The following is a 15,638-nucleotide window of genomic DNA, read 5'->3' as shown; positions in this document are numbered from 1 at the left end:
TCACATATATTGTATACATTATGTTAATATGGAGACAGGAGACAGCTAGGAATAGTCAGAGAACAATGAAAGCTGGCACACCACCAAGAACCTCTCTGAAGTCCTTACTTGTCTTTTGTTACTAGTCTGCCTTTCAGTTCTGGTTGACTTTGAAAATCTGGTCCTGTATTATTTTCCCATGTATTTATACTAAGCACTCTTCTTAAGTAGGAAGAGAAAAAGGAAAAAATTGCATTAAAAAGTTTAACAAGCATTAAGTGCCCATCACATGGCTGGCATTTACTTAGCTGACCGCTAACCTATTATGTTTGCTAGAAGGATCAAAGTAAATCCAGTTGCAAATAGGCATTTGAAGTAGGGAGAAAAAGATACTTTTACAAATAGGCATTTCAGAACCATTTTAGGACCATTTATTTGATAGTACATCAATGTCCTAGCTCTGTAATGAAGGTAAGTCACACATCAAAGAAAATGGGAAAGGAATTTCTATATCATTTTAACTTTCTAAATATAAGAAAGGAACAAAACTGAATTCAGAGTGGAGAAGGGTGGAGATAGGGACTTATAACAAAGGGGTAAAAGAAAAACCACCAAAAAGGTCAATAGAAGTCGAGACAGGGTTTCTCTGTAGTTTTGGAGCCTGTCCTGGAACTCACTCTGTAGACCAGGCTGGTCTCAACCTCACAGAGATCCGCCTGCCTCTGCCTCCCGAGTGCTGGGATTAAAGGCGTGCGCCACCACTGCCACCCGGTGAGACACAAGATCTCAGTGCTGAGTACACGCTGGGCAAGGCCTGCACCTTGCCTGCCTCTCACAAGTTACTCACTGTAACTGACACTACCCATTGAATATTCAGCCATTTGTGTTCAGGAAACATTGAACACAAATAAAGCCAAAGCAAAAAACCTGTTTTCCATCCTTCGTTTGACAATGGAGTGCTTGGGATACCCGCAACCAAGAAAAGGGGCAGCAATAATAAATGATGACACTCGCAGAGAGAGCAAAACTGAAATCCCCAGACAACTACTGAAGAGGGCATTCCCCCTCCAACCAGACAAACACAGGGCTATCTACCCGTCCGTGCCTCGCTGTCAGACATCAAAGGTGTCCATCAGACTGAGATACCATTTAGTCATTTTCCTTTACTTTTAAATTTAAAAAAAATTTAAAAAAATTATTTTTTTTTAAATTACAAAGATTAAATTTAAAAGTCAAAATAGGCCCAGCTACTCTGATAAAGTGCAGTGCTGCATGAGTCATCCCCATGCAGCCCACATCCTCGAGGCTGGACAGGCAGGGGCGATCACATGACTACTGCACAGAAGCCTGGACCAAAAACAGTAGGTCTGATGTCCTCACGGCTTTTCCACATTATGCTTTCCTAAATCCAGCCAACCCTATTCTGAGCTATCTTCCTGGTGCTCATATTCTACTGGCAGGCAGTCAAGATAAAGAAATAACTACGGATAAGTATTATGAAGGGAAAGAAAGAGAAGCAGCAGCGAGAAAAGGGGATACCGCTTTATTTCTCATACAGAATTCAAGGGAGTCACCTCTGATACGCTGTCATGGCCCCACAGCATCTGGGCAGTGAGGATGGTTCTTGCGGAAAGGCAAGGAAAGGCATCCCTGCTGCTCACAAGATACAAGACGGCTGCTGGGAACGTGAACGAGGGGCAAAGTCAGTCCCAAGCCTGGAAGACCTATGACCTCTGACGGACTGACCTTTCTGAGGACAAGGGTTTGGGGCATTCCAAGAGACAGCTGCATGACCTGGCTTGCTCTTTAGGCTAAAGCTCTATCCATTCCTTTATTACAAGCTTTAAGAGTTCATTTAGGGGGATACATATATCAAAATATTAAGTCAAATATTGAAATCTCAAAAAGCCACCTTTTATTATATCTGATTTTCAAACTACTTTCCTAACACAAGTGCCTTCAGTAACAGAAGTGGCTTCAGTTTAATTGAATATGGGAAAATAGATGAAAAAAATAATTATTATCTAACACACATAACAGCAACATAGTTATACGTTTCATAATCAGTGTACCCATCACCAAAACTAAATCAAGTCATCCCTTAACAATTCATTGTAAAGCACCGCAAAAATAAATATGTACATAAAAGGCAAAAATGCGGTAAGTTTAGCTTTTTTTGAAACTGAGAAGATCTTAATATACTGATGATAAACAAAATACAATCCCTACCCCCAGGCTTTGTCCTCCTGCATATGGACGTTTATCTAGCCTAACCACCATCTATTCCTAGGTTCTGGAACTCATTATAAAGAGGCGAAATGTAGCATGCCTGGGGGAAGAATAAAAAATAACAACGTGAACTACAGTGCTTAGATGACTGCTAAAGCTTGCAATACATATTCTAAGTTAGGCTTCAATCAAATTCATCTCAAAATACAGCAGGCAGGCACAAAGTCTGAGGTTTTGACACATCTGAAAGACAATAATCAACTGAATATCATGCCAGAATCAAAACTAGAAAGCAACTCTTCACATGGAAGCTAGAGCTTATGTCAGCATCAACATACAAAAATAAATTCTAAAACTAGAGCGCTCCGTGCTGGAGAGTTGGCTCAGAGGTTACTAGCACTGGCTGCTCTTCTAGAGGCCCTGAGTTCAATTCCTAGCACCCACATGGTGGCTCATGACCATCTGTAAGGGATCTGATGCCCCCTTCCAACATACAGGTGTACAAGCAAAGCACTCATACATAAAATATAAATCTAAAAAAAATAGAACTATCAAACCATCAAGATCAAAAGCAGGCATGGTCACAAATGACATAAATCTCAGCTTTCAAGAGGTAGAGGCAGGGTTGGTCTACATAGCAAGTTCCAGGCCAGCCAAGGCTACATAGTGAGACCCTGTCTCAAAACAAGCAAACAAAGGATCAAAACCAGCAGAATTGGGAGCTAGAGCAATGGTTCAGAGGTTAGAAGGAGTTTCTGCTCTTGCAGAGGCTGAATTGTTGGCAGCTTCCACACCACTGGGTGGCTTACAAGCCCCTGAAACTCCAACTCCAGGATAGCTGATACCCCCTTCTGGCTTCCTCAGGTACTGCATTCATGTGAACATACTCCACTCCATACACAGGCACATATACACATAACTAAAAATAAAATAAATCATTTAAATAGTAGCAAAATTTTAAAATAAAAAAACCTAAAGATTTGGGTTGTCCTTAACTCTTGTACGTGTGCTTATGCATGTGGTGTATGTGTGTGTATTTGCAGATGCACACACCCATGTGCGCAAGCCCACATTTACACCGATGGGAGAAAACGGCATTGGCTAGTCTTCTCTACCACTGCCTTATTCCCCTGAGGGAGTCTCACTGAACCTGCAGCTTAGCTAGGCTGGATGGGCTGTGAGTGCCCTGGATTTTCCTTCACCCTGCAATGCTGGGTGGGGTTACAGACATGCATGACCAGCCCCAGCTTTTACCAGGGTGCCTAGGATTTGAACACCAAGTCCTTGGACTTGAGCAGCAAATGCTCTCCCCAATTCCTCTCATTCTTCTAATCTGCAGCTTTTCGGCATAATTTTCTAATTAATGCATCTTGCACACAATTTTGAGACTGAAAACTCAGCAATTGAGCAAACGATTCTAGATTTCTTGAGTTTGTGTTTTGAGGAACTGCAAACATTGCTTACAAGAAAGACATCTACTGCTCCGAGCAGTGAGGGATGAAGACAGGGAGAAGTAACTCATCCTCTCAAAGCAAACATTAACATATCTGAAATTTTCACAAATGTCGGACCCTAGTTTAGATATCAAGTTGACTTGGATATTCTAAATTACTTCTAACTCATGAGCAGAGAAGGTCTAGCCTCACTGCTGGCTTTGAGACAGAATCTACTCTTTAGCCTAGGATGGCCTGGAACTTACTAGTTTAGGCTAGCCTTGAACTTGAAGCAATCACCCTATCTTGGCCTCCTGAGTACTGGGTTCACAGGTGTGAATCACTATGATCAATTACTGTTGGCTATTTTTGAACTATTTATAACTAAAGATTTTATTTAGCTAGTAAATTCTTCTTAATACTAATCCTAAAATTGATTATATCTTTCCCAAGGAACCTGAGAAAATGGGCTAAATCCCCATGAAGACTCCCACACCCTTCCCCCGATATTCTGTGCAGAGCATCCCAGCAACCTTCCCATCCCTAGACCGGTGACTTGACTTCACAAATGTTGCAAATCCAACAATACAACACAGTCATGAGGGTGTGGCACCCATACATTCGACACTGACGACTTACCTACGCCACCCCCAAACATCGATGTTAAGATTTTATTAAGTAAACGTATTCCTTTAAGAATTTCTAATTACATACATTTCAAAGTTTACTTAATATGAGTCTCTGTGGTCTTTAGGTAATAATAAAGGCTTCCAACATATTTCTAACTCTAACACTAGAGAATTTTATTCCAATTAAAATAAAATCACAGTGCCACATAAGCATTTATAGAAGTCAAAAAACTACATTCTTCTGGCAATATTCTTACTACTGAGAAAAATTTTATCAAGAATAAAATGTATATATACAAAGGAATACAAAGCATCCTATTTACAATAGAGGGCAAAAAACAAAGTAATCATGCTATGGTAGAGAAAACCATATTTTAAATGCTATAAAAAGAAATAAGAGTTTGGTACATTAAGCAACCAAAAGACCAAAAAATAGTCTAGGCTTCCATTATAAATATAGGTAAAATACAAAAAGGCTGATGGTTTGGGTGATTTCTTTTTTTTTCCTTCTTGAAAAACTTCTCTGAAATTACGGGTGCATATTTTTAAATTAAAAATGGAAAACATAAAGCTATTTCCATTTCAGCTAACCCTAACATATAAAGAGAATAACACATGTTGCTAAACTTAACTCAGAAGTGCCATTAGCTACATCCCATGTGGCGGCGAGTGTTAAGATAGAAATACTGAGTCTATCTGCATTGTTAGAAAGCTTGCTAAATCTAAAACATGCACTTAGGAACCACAAGATGCTGTGCTGCTGATCTGAGGGATCTCATGTCATGTCTGTTTTAATTATATAACCTCCCCATATTTCTGGAACTGAAACAGCTATTTTTGTCTGATTAAACTTCTGAAGCCCAGAACTGGTGGGCAGAGACTACCAAGCTTGTCCAACCTGCAGCCCACTAGCCATATGCTAACTATGAATGCAGTCCAATAAAAAAAAAAATCATAAATTTACTTAAAACATCTTTAGGGTTTCTTTTCTGTTTTTTTTTTCCTTTTTTTGCAACTGCATTGCACATGAACTGTGTGGATGACCAAGTTGTGTTGCTTGTTAAATGCTGACACTTTAAAAATTACTCCAAATGGGAGGTTAGAGGGGAAGGCTCTTCATAGACTAAACATTTACAGCTGGACCCAGGAAGACCAGGACAAATGGCAAAGATGGAGAAAATCTACAAATCTATAGGAAAAGGATAGGTGGTAGGGAAAAAGTATACTATAGTATGAGATCACTGGCCTATACATGAATTAACAGCAAAATAATCCTTACTCACTGAATACAGAACTCCCCATGCTCCTGGGGAGTTCATCTAGGAGTTGCTTCCTTTTGTTCATTAGCTAAGAGCTGCCCATATATTTGAGTTAAGAACTTTTTACCAAAAGTATCAAAGTATGGAAGGCTCCAATCCAATTACTGAATGTTACCTGCTGGTAAAATTAAACCACAGTTCCACCTAGAATTGCTGAGGACAAAATACAAAGGGGAGCTCTCAGGTGCCCATCTTAGCTAGTGGATGACACAGGCCTCTATTCCCAGCACCTAGAAGGTAAAGGCAGGTCAGTAATCAGATCACTCTCAGCTACAAAGACAGCTCAAGGCCAGTCTGGGCTACCTGAGTCCCAGTCTCAAAACCTAACCAACCTAACAAAAGAAGCCTTCAGTCATCTCCATCATCACACCAGAGACACCATTAATCTCCAGGATCAGCCTGCAAATAGGATAAATCTGGGGTGTGCAGAGGGCTGAGGTTAGGAGGAAATCGACTGTGTACAAGTGTAAACAGTGCGTAAATATTATCAGAGAAAGGGCCCTGTAGCCCTGCCTCATGTCTGTTTACTTCCCATTTTCTCCACAATCAAGTCGGGAGAGAGAAAAACTAAACAAAACAAGGAGGAAATAAAGGGGGTGGGGACCCCACAAGGATTTCTAAAGACAAGGGAAGACTATCAAGGTATTAGTAGTTTAAGAATTGAACATGCACACACGCCTCTTACCTCTGAATTAACATGCAGAATGGGGCCTAATATCAACCAATCAGCACATTTTGTTCTTCTGTAAAGCCCAGCAAGAGCCACATTATCATCAGATGGAAGCACATTAAAGAACAAGAGTCCTTGATTGGTCACAGATTTTCAGTTATGCTAAGTCAGGCTACACCAGGAGCAAAAAAGCCACCACCTGAGCTTTAGTGCAAGCTTTTCAGACGCTCTGTTCCCGAGGACGGCAAGTTAGTGGCTCTTCCTGCTCCCCCCCACACCTCCTCCCTACATTCATCTTCCTGCTCCCCCACACACCTCCTCCCTACATTCCTGCTGCCTATCACCCTCATCTGGAAACAAAGTCTCTTCAGACTAGCAACAAAACCTTCACCTCAGCTTTAGTTTTCTTTCAGAAACATCTTTTCCTGCCTTTATTCGCTATACTTGTGAATCAAGACAACTTTTCCAAAGGCTATCTGCTGACTACAACTCGTTTCATCCACACTAAACGTGAGTGATATTCAAAAAGCCACATGAGTTAATTACCTATAAAAGTTTCACAAAAATGAACTAGGCCTCAAATGATGAATAAATGCAGAAGCATATTGCTACAGATTAACTTTCTGAGATGCTCGACACCACCTCTCACTGCCATCCAGTACTATAAGACAGACCACGGTAACATCAACAAAAATAACAAAACCAGAACCCCAAACTGCTGTAAGAAACCTAGTAGAGTAAATGACAAAAATCCCAAGACTTAGCTAGCCTATTTATGAAGAGCTCCAGGTAAATTCTAGAAATCCCTCTGGTATACGCAAACAATGCTTACACCCAAGATAGTTAATTAGATTTTCAGATGGTCAGGATCTCATAGCCAAGCACTGTACCTCATATCTATAATCCCAGGATTAGGGGGCCTGGCGTAGAATTACCAAGAGTTCAAGGCCGGGCTGTGTGAAATAGTGGGCTCCTGATCATCTTTGGCTAGAGCGTAGACTGTCTTGAAAAGAGTTCTCCTATTCCTGCTGACTATTTGTGGAGGGTAACCTTTAAGAGGTAGACCCCTTGCCAGAGGAAGTATGTCACTGGGGCCAGACTTTATAACATCAGCCCCTGACAGTTAGCTCCCTCTGCTTCCTGCAGTGGAAATGAAGCATAGTATCTTCTTAGCCTTGCTGCTCCAACCGCCTGCCACCATGCCTTCTTCACCATTACGGACCCGCCCTCTGGAACTGTAAACTAAAAGTAAAAAGTCTTCCACAGTCAGTTTCGGGTCTGCTGCCTTATCACAGTAACAACAAGCAACCAATGCATGAGGCAGGGTGGTAACCGGCTCTGAGGCCAGCACTGGGGGGAGGGGGGCAGGACTGGGGAGACTGGGACAGAAGATCAACAGGAGTTCAAGGTCAACATAGAGAGTTCCAGCCTGAGCACACAGGGGCCGTCTTGTCTCAAAAACAAATGACAATCAAAACAAAAAACACAGAACCTTCTCTCCTAGATAAAATGTGCCCACTAAAGGTAACTAGACAAAACTAGTCCAAGTATTGACAAAAAATTGTTTCATGCCTAGTTTAATTTAAAAAAACCATTTAACCCAGCACTTTAATGTTTCTCATATTAATGCCAGATATACTGTATTTTTGGAAAACACGGTTCATAAATTGTGTTAATGAAAATTCTTAAAAGCACAGTATCTGATTAAATGAGGCACATCATATATGCTATTAACAACTCTCTTCCATTAATTGATCTAAATTATTGATCCATTTGTTAGATTAAATTATTTGGTCTGGTTAATTCTCATTTAATCTTTTAGGTCTCAGCTATTCCTCCCTCTGGAGACCTCCCCCAAATACATTGCACATGTCCTAGTTACACAACTCCTACTGGCAAAATGCACATCCATGAGCAAAGCATTTAAACATATTGTGTCATATGTGAAGGACTCTGGCCAGCCAAGGCCTGGCAAACATGGCAGGGAAGGCCTTGTCCCTCTCCCCCACGCCCTCTGCCTTGCAAAAACCCATTAGATTCAGGCTAGTCTGAATAAGGTCTATTTCCTTATTTGGGCACTTCCTCCTCGTAAGGCTGACTACCAAAGATCAGCAATCAAGAGACCCCTTTGGCTCACCTAATTAAGAAGCCCAATTAAAATTAAACACCTCGTCGTAACACGGGATTCCCCCCTTTACCTTTATAAACTGCCATTTTCCATGTGCTACGTCTGTCTCCTCTCTATTCCCCCCCCCCACCCCCGGTCTCCTATCTCCCTCACCACTACATCCTAGCCCATCCTAACACAGACCTCCCCTTTTCCTCCTCTTAAAAGTCACACCTGCAAGGTCATTTGTGGCTGTTTCTGCCTGAGTCAAGAAGCAGCCACTTTTCTTTCCTGCTTAATAAAGTATCTCTCTGTGAAAACAGGTGTTTGGGTTTGTTTTGTGCTTAATCTGGGGTCTGAGAGGGAGCCCCCCGCTGTACAGAAGTCTCCTTCAATATGCTTATAAGCTTGCCTGCCAGTGATGGACATAAATAGACATTAAAATAATTTGCTGAAGAATGAGGTCACAAGTAAAGTCAGAAGAGCCTCAAAGTGGTAGAGAATCAACCCAGAGATTAGGCTGCAGCAGTAAACAGGGGTGGGGGGTTCAGGAGTGCCATCAGTGGGAGAACTCCATCCAAAGTACACTTCCGTGTGAAGGAAAAGGGCAATGCAAAAACTCCTCAGAGTTGTAAGCCAACCAGCCAAGACAGCAGAGCTGTATGCTTATTCACACTGACCTACTCACTCCGACAAAGCCGACGATTGGCTTACAACTTAGAACAATTACAAAGAACAAGTAGACATCTTAGTTTACTTGATTCATAAACAGGGTAAGTCTCACCTGTCATAGGGTCAAACAGCTGATTAGCTTCTAGGTCTGTGAAAGTACTGCAACAGACAGGACATTTGAAGGAGGCCCGATTGGTGGAATTTCTCTCATCCGTCTCAATCCTCCTTCTCATGTGGTCCAGTTTGTACTTGACGACATTAACAAGAGTGCGGTAGTTGATGAAGTAGTAGTTATGGCGCGTGGTTTTCCCATCTGCAGCCGTCTCGACCCTCATTCTGCACTTGATGAACTTGTCTCCCTTCAAGTTATTCAAAACAGACCGAAGCTGCTTCCGATCAAACTTGAGCAGCTCCAGCATGTCCTCTTCTTTCACACAGGGGTTGCGGATCAAGATGTCCAAAGCCAACACGTGCTCAATGCCGTAGAAGCCCCGGATGACATACTTGGCTAGCCGTTTCAATGCTGCTGGAACCTCGGTGAGGACATCTGGGTCTGCCATCTTCAACAGCAAGCTTCAACTTCAACTGTATGGATTGGGATGTGGGGATTAGTAGGCATGAGGACATGATAATCATTTTAATCTACAACCACCTCTAACCGGTAGCTGTCATTATTCTTAAAGCACCACAGAAGCATTCAGACATTGTTTTAAAAGATTTCTCACACTTCAGTACTTAACAGAAAGCCAGGGTCTTCCTTTATAGCACACAAAAGACCACACCTAAAAAGTTTGACATAATCCTTAAACAGTTACTTTTATGATCAACAGTGTGCTGGATTCCAAAACACTATATTATTTCTGACAATGATATATTACATCAACAGCACTTTATTTCACGAAGAGAAACAAGAACAAACAAAAACCTCTGAGAGGGTTCACTATTCTTAATGGCATGCTCTCTAGGAATGGCTAGAAGTCAAGAGATTCCCAAATTACCCTAGACTTCACTTCTTTTCAGCAAAATTTTCCTGCTAAGATTCAAGAATGTTTACATAGTAACACTTCCACGATGAAGTCACGCAGTAAGAACAGAATAAGCATATAAGTAACTTGCCAGTCGAGATGACAACATTAAGGACTATCATAACTGAAGGAAATTAATGCTAAGATCCAAAGTGCTTTACCAGCTTGGGAAGTTAAATATAATTATTAAGTAAACACCTTCTAAACCTTAAAAAATAGGAAGAAAAAGAAGGGTGGGACCCCTTTAATATTCGGTCCCTTGAAGAGCAAAGCAGATGCTGAGAGTATCTATCTTCCAGGCCACAGCTCGGAAAGTTGTCCTCTCCAAGTCTCTGACATGACAGCGCTTGAGCTGTGGACTCAAGTCAGAGAGGCTACATTTCGGCTGCTGTCTGAGCCTGACCGAAGGCTCACACAGGCTCAAGCCATGCTTTACTCAGAAGGAAACGGGTGCTGTGATGAATGAGGACATTACGTGGAGCCTAAGAGGACGGTTAACTAGGGCTGCTTCCACATAACTCTGATATGGCCAGACTGAACTAGCCAGGCTCTCCGCAGACTACAGCCAGCATTTCTGATTATCCAGAAAAAAATTAATAGACACCCCGCTGAACCATTTTTATGAGCATCACGTTGTTAACACCAGTTTTCGACTGAACCTTTAATTTGAACTCTGAAGTAACTGACCCTATTGGATATAATGCTTCTTTCTGTAAGAAATAACATCTGCAGTACTATACTATAAAATCCTAAATAACCAACGCATACACTTTTTATGGGGAGGGGTGGTTAAAGTCATACCTACAATAAAGGAAAAATTAGGTTACAATATCTACTTTAAACCACAGTACTGAGGCATAACCATACACACTGGAGATAACAAAGTAGTGCCTAGACTCACTAGGTTCAAACCTGCAATCCCAGAGCCTCGACATCACCCTAGATGTTTAGGAATGTCTGGATTCATTACCAAATCAAAACCACAGCACAGTATCGATACGTTTTGATCACCTTTCCAATTCTGTCTACATGGTGTACTTAAAACCAGATTTTGCTTTTTCTTTTACATGCCCAGTCACTGACAGAACAGAACAGATGACTTCAGAAACACCCCAAGGCCAGATGGAGGCCATTGCGCTATCCAGATGGAGGCCATTGCGCTATCCAGATGGAGGCCATTGCGCTATCCAGATGGAGGCCATCGCGCTATCGTTTTCTGTATTGCCTTCCATTGCTTTGCTCTCCTCTGTCCCCATCCTCACATGCCCTAAGATTCAGAGTATTCGTTCTCAACTCTGTAAAGCAGAATCAGTTAGACAGCATTTTAAGCATACTAACTATCCCTGGGCCCCATTCCCGGGAGCCTTCCTTCAGCTAATATAAAAGAGCCAGATTAGGAATGCCCCTAATTTTAAAATCCCTTTAGATCACTCTAATAAGCAACAAAGTCCCCGATCATTACTCCAATTTGTCCCATGGCTAGTTTGCATCTTGCAAAAGAACACCCTGCACTACTCGCTGTTCGGCCTGATTCCTCTGTGTGATGGACTCCACAGGCTTGAACATCAGTGCAAAGGGGTGACTCACATCAAGGCTTTTCTGGTCAACAGTTTGAAGCTTGGAAATCCCAGGCCAACTTCTTACTGTTGGCCCTGGAAAACCCACAGCCTTGGTTTCCTCACATATGTAATTAAAGTGCCTTTCTCACACAGTTAATGTATGAATTAAATCAGACCTAACATGTTCTGCTTCTGGGCTGAACTAAATCAGACCTAACATGTTCTGCTTCTGGGCTGGTATATGGGTTCAACTGAACAGAACCAACTCCCCCATCTAACTTCTTCCTACGCCAGTGAACTGGTGAGATGTAGCTGGTGGCATTGTGGCTGTATCAAGCGCTGTAGTAAGAAAACCTAAACCGAGGAAGAAACAGAAGAATTGCAAGGACAAGATGAATGAAACACAATCAAAAGGAGCCAGCAATATACTAGGGGAAAAAATCCCAAGTAGCCATTTCAAGCCATTGCAAGGAGGGGAACGCATGAGAAAGAGGTAACCTCACGTTCAGAAGCCTGACTCGGGTGAAATACATGCTACTCCTCTGACGACACACACAAGGGAGCTAAACTAAGAAACTGGAGCTCAGGCGGGCTAGCTAGTCCAAAACACTCAAATTTTAAATCTTCCTGCCTGACCAGGGCCTTCACTCCTTCACTCCTTCCCCAATCAAGACGAATCTAGCTCTGAAACTGGCAGCCATTTTGGAATGTTTAGAACATTTTATGAAGCAGTTGTCCACAGGTAATGTAAAAATGCAAATAAACTTCAACGTCCAACAACTTTTAAAAACTGGAAATAAGTGAAAAAAAAAAGTGAGCCCACATTTCGAGAATAGTTTCTACAGCAGCTGACACCTAAGAAAGGAACTTCTCTGCTCCATGGAGCCTTCTTGGTGTAATGTTCTTATTTTATCTCCCTCTTCACAGTAAGCAGGCATTTCCCAACTTCACCCTACCCAGTCTAGACCTATATTCTAATTGTACAAACATTTAAGAACTGCCAGGCTGTAGTGATGGACGCCTTTAATCCCAGCACTTGGGAGGCAGAAGCAGGCCGATCTCTGTGAGTTCAAGGCCAGCCTGGTCTACAAGAGCTAGTTCCAGGATAGGCTCCAAAGCTACAGAAAAACCAAAATAACAACATCAACAACAATTAAGGATTACTGTGGCCCAGGTGTAGAGTTGGGAGAAACAAAGCTGAAATCCCTCTGTTTTTGCCATAGTTAACCTCACATCCACACACCGGTTCCCTCAGCCCTCAACGATAAGCCCAAAGTTTTCTCCTAAAGGTCTTTAGGCTTTGGGTCGTGTTATCTGGTCCTCCCAACCGCAACATCTAATGCTCTCCTTCGCATTTCCTCATAATTTGTGCAGTTTCTACCTACATCTCTAGGACCAGAAACTTCATCTTGTTCACCCACGCTAGCACCTAGCATAAACTACTCAAGTACTTAAATCAAACTTTCAAGACATCTTCCGGGCATGTATCCTGCCAGCTGCCACAAAATTCACTTGTTTCACACCTGCATCCACAATAATGACAACTGTAAGTCATCCTTTTCTTTTTAAAACCTGTCACTACTTTAAGCAAGGAGTTACGAAGTTAAATCTGTGACTTTTTGGAAAAAAAAAAAAAGACGACTCTGGATGAAGAGTGGAAGATAAAAGAACAAAGTGGGTGCAGGACGCCTGGTTTGTTAAGACTATTTCAAAATACTACTTCCCAAGTTCTAGAACTTGGATTCGACGAGGCCTCTACAGTTTTTGTTACTGTAGTTCACGAACTCTCCATCCCTTCGTCCTGTGAGGGGCCCGTGCGGACCCAGGTGCCCTCCTCCAACTGTGCTCAGGAGCGTCCAGATTCCGACACCCCACCGGGGGCTCCCGGACCACAGCCGACGCCTCCGAGCCCGTCCTACCCGAGGTCGCACATGGGCCGCTCCCGGGCAATGGTTCTTTGGAAGATTAAGAAAAGGACCAAGACAAGAGGGTGGTCGAGGAGAGGGGACTAGAGAAGGCGGGGACGGACAGGAGAAAACCATGAAATACCACGCCAGGTCGGAAACCGGGAACAAGGATCAGGGAATAAGGTTTACCCAAGCGGATGCTCCAACACTCCCACTACAGCCGCCCTCGGCACCTCAACTACCGGCTTCAGCCAGCCCACGCCACTTGCGAGACAAGGACAAACGCCTAATTCCTGCGACCAGTTTGGAAACCACCCGTTAATCCGCACGGAGAACCTTTCACTCAAACCACTCATGCTCTGACCGACCAATGAGATGGTAGGCCCTGCCCTCAAACCCTGATTTGATTGGCTGGGAATCCAGGAATGGGCGTTAACCTCAAGGAAATCGTGGCAAGATGGCGTCCCTGGATCGAGTGAAGGTTCTGGTGTTGGGAGACTCAGGTGAGCCGCTTAGCCCACGTCTGGAACTCCCGACACGCCTGAGCTACTGGATACTCCCCAGTCTTCGCTGCTTTACCCCCAACTTCCTAGCGTTTGGGTTCATGGCTGAAGTCCTTCCCAAGACCTTAAAACTACACTTCCCAGAGGACTTTGCTCCTTTTGACGACGTGGCAGCGTGTTGGGAGGTGGGGGGCGCGGAGCCCGGGTCTTTCTCTGCTTTTGATTTTCATCACGTCCGTCTCCCAGGCGACCCCGGCCGAGGGTTAATGTTGTCAATTCTTTTATTGCTCTTGTTAGGCAGACAAAAGTTGATATAACCGCCCTTTCAGGAAATTTTGTTCATTAAGTCGAATTAACACTAAGAATACTCTGACACGTATTAATGCCTTTAATTCTAAAATGAGACCGTTAACTCCATTCTACAGATGATAAAAGTGAAGCTAACTAGTGTGAACCCAGAGTCGTAAGCTGTAGCATGCAATGTGATTTATTTTTTTAAATGGTAGTCACGATTTCCTTTTTCACTTCCTGGTTCTCATCTGATAGTTGACTACCTATTAGGTTTTGAGATGTACGAAATAAAAAAAAATTGATAAGGGTCACACTATGAAGCAGCTTAATGCTAAATACAGTTTAATTTAATGTCAAAATAGTTTTTATAACCTGACCATTTTATAATTACTATTGAAATCTATATTTTCCTCTCCTGCCTCATAACTTGTCTCTTTCCCATTTCCAGATCTCAAGAACTTGAATGCACCCCAGCCATGCATTTTATAGATACGCTTTTAAATGTTGGCGCTCTAAACAGACTTGACTGGATGCTTGGGAATAGAGAGGACATATACCCCAAAGAGCTGACCTATTTAATTCTAAGACTGAAATCAGTCTTAACTCTCCCCCATTGTTTTAAAAGTTCATCTTTTTGTAATTTTTTATTTTTGAGATTACAATTTAATTAGAACGTTTCTTCATACCTTTTCTTTCCTCTAAACCTTTAAATTTACCCCTCCTGCTTTTATTCAAATTTGTGGCCTCTTTTTATCATTAACTATTATTGCCCGCATATCAGTATTTGCATATACATGTATATTCCTAACTATAACCTGTTACGCCCTAATCATGCTGCTTGTTTATATGTGTTCAGGACTGACTGACTGGCACTGGACAAACAGTTGATGTATCCTTCCCTGGTGGAGGACCACCTCTCCCATTCCCAGCTTTACCCTTGTCTGTAGTTCTTGGTGTAGGGGTGAGGCCTTGTGGGTTTTTGCCCTGTCCATTGTGGTGTATTCGTTGGTGTCATCCTTGTTCAGCTCATGTTTGGGCAGTCATATTGGCGGGACTTCATGGGTGTAGCTTCTGAGATCACTAGGAGTCACAGTCTCACAGCAGACTCCTCAATCCTCCGGCTCTTACAGTCTTTCCACCCCTTCTTCCGTCCTGTTCTCGGAACATTATTATGGCGTGGGAGTGTTTTGTAGATGTATCCACTGGGACTGGACTCCACAGCTCTGCAATTTGCTTGGTTGTGGGTTTCTGTAATGGTTTCTGTCTGCTTTCTATGTGACGTTTCCTTGATGAGGGGCAAGGACTACCTTTATCT

At 42.5% G+C, this 15,638-nt stretch overlaps 2 protein-coding genes across 2 annotated transcripts in view; one reads left to right on the top strand and one right to left on the bottom strand.

The window, feature by feature from the left end:
* Positions 1–13,863, bottom strand: part of Gtf2e1 (general transcription factor IIE subunit 1) — a 30,445-nt gene extending 16,582 nt beyond the window's left edge. Inside the window, exons 1-2 of the mRNA XM_041673419.1 lie at positions 13,719–13,863; positions 9,151–9,623 (exon numbers count right to left, since the gene is read on the bottom strand). Coding sequence (XP_041529353.1) covers positions 9,151–9,598 — 448 coding nt within the window. The 5' untranslated portion in view covers positions 9,599–9,623; positions 13,719–13,863. The remainder of the gene's footprint in view (positions 1–9,150; positions 9,624–13,718) is intronic.
* A 113-nt stretch (positions 13,864–13,976) lies between these two features.
* Positions 13,977–15,638, top strand: part of Rabl3 (RAB, member of RAS oncogene family like 3) — a 32,588-nt gene continuing 30,926 nt past the window's right edge. Inside the window, exon 1 of the mRNA XM_041673065.1 lies at positions 13,977–14,032. Within this exon, the coding sequence (XP_041528999.1) occupies positions 13,987–14,032 (46 nt within the window). The 5' untranslated portion in view covers positions 13,977–13,986. The remainder of the gene's footprint in view (positions 14,033–15,638) is intronic.

The sequence above is a fragment of the Microtus oregoni genome, unplaced genomic scaffold (genome assembly GCF_018167655.1).
Source record: "Microtus oregoni isolate MIOR12 unplaced genomic scaffold, Mior012 000023F_ref0000262, whole genome shotgun sequence".
Classification (NCBI taxonomy): Eukaryota; Metazoa; Chordata; class Mammalia; order Rodentia; family Cricetidae; genus Microtus; species Microtus oregoni.
The sequence above is the reverse complement of the archived record's forward strand: the minus strand, read 5'-3'. Positions and strand labels throughout refer to the sequence as shown.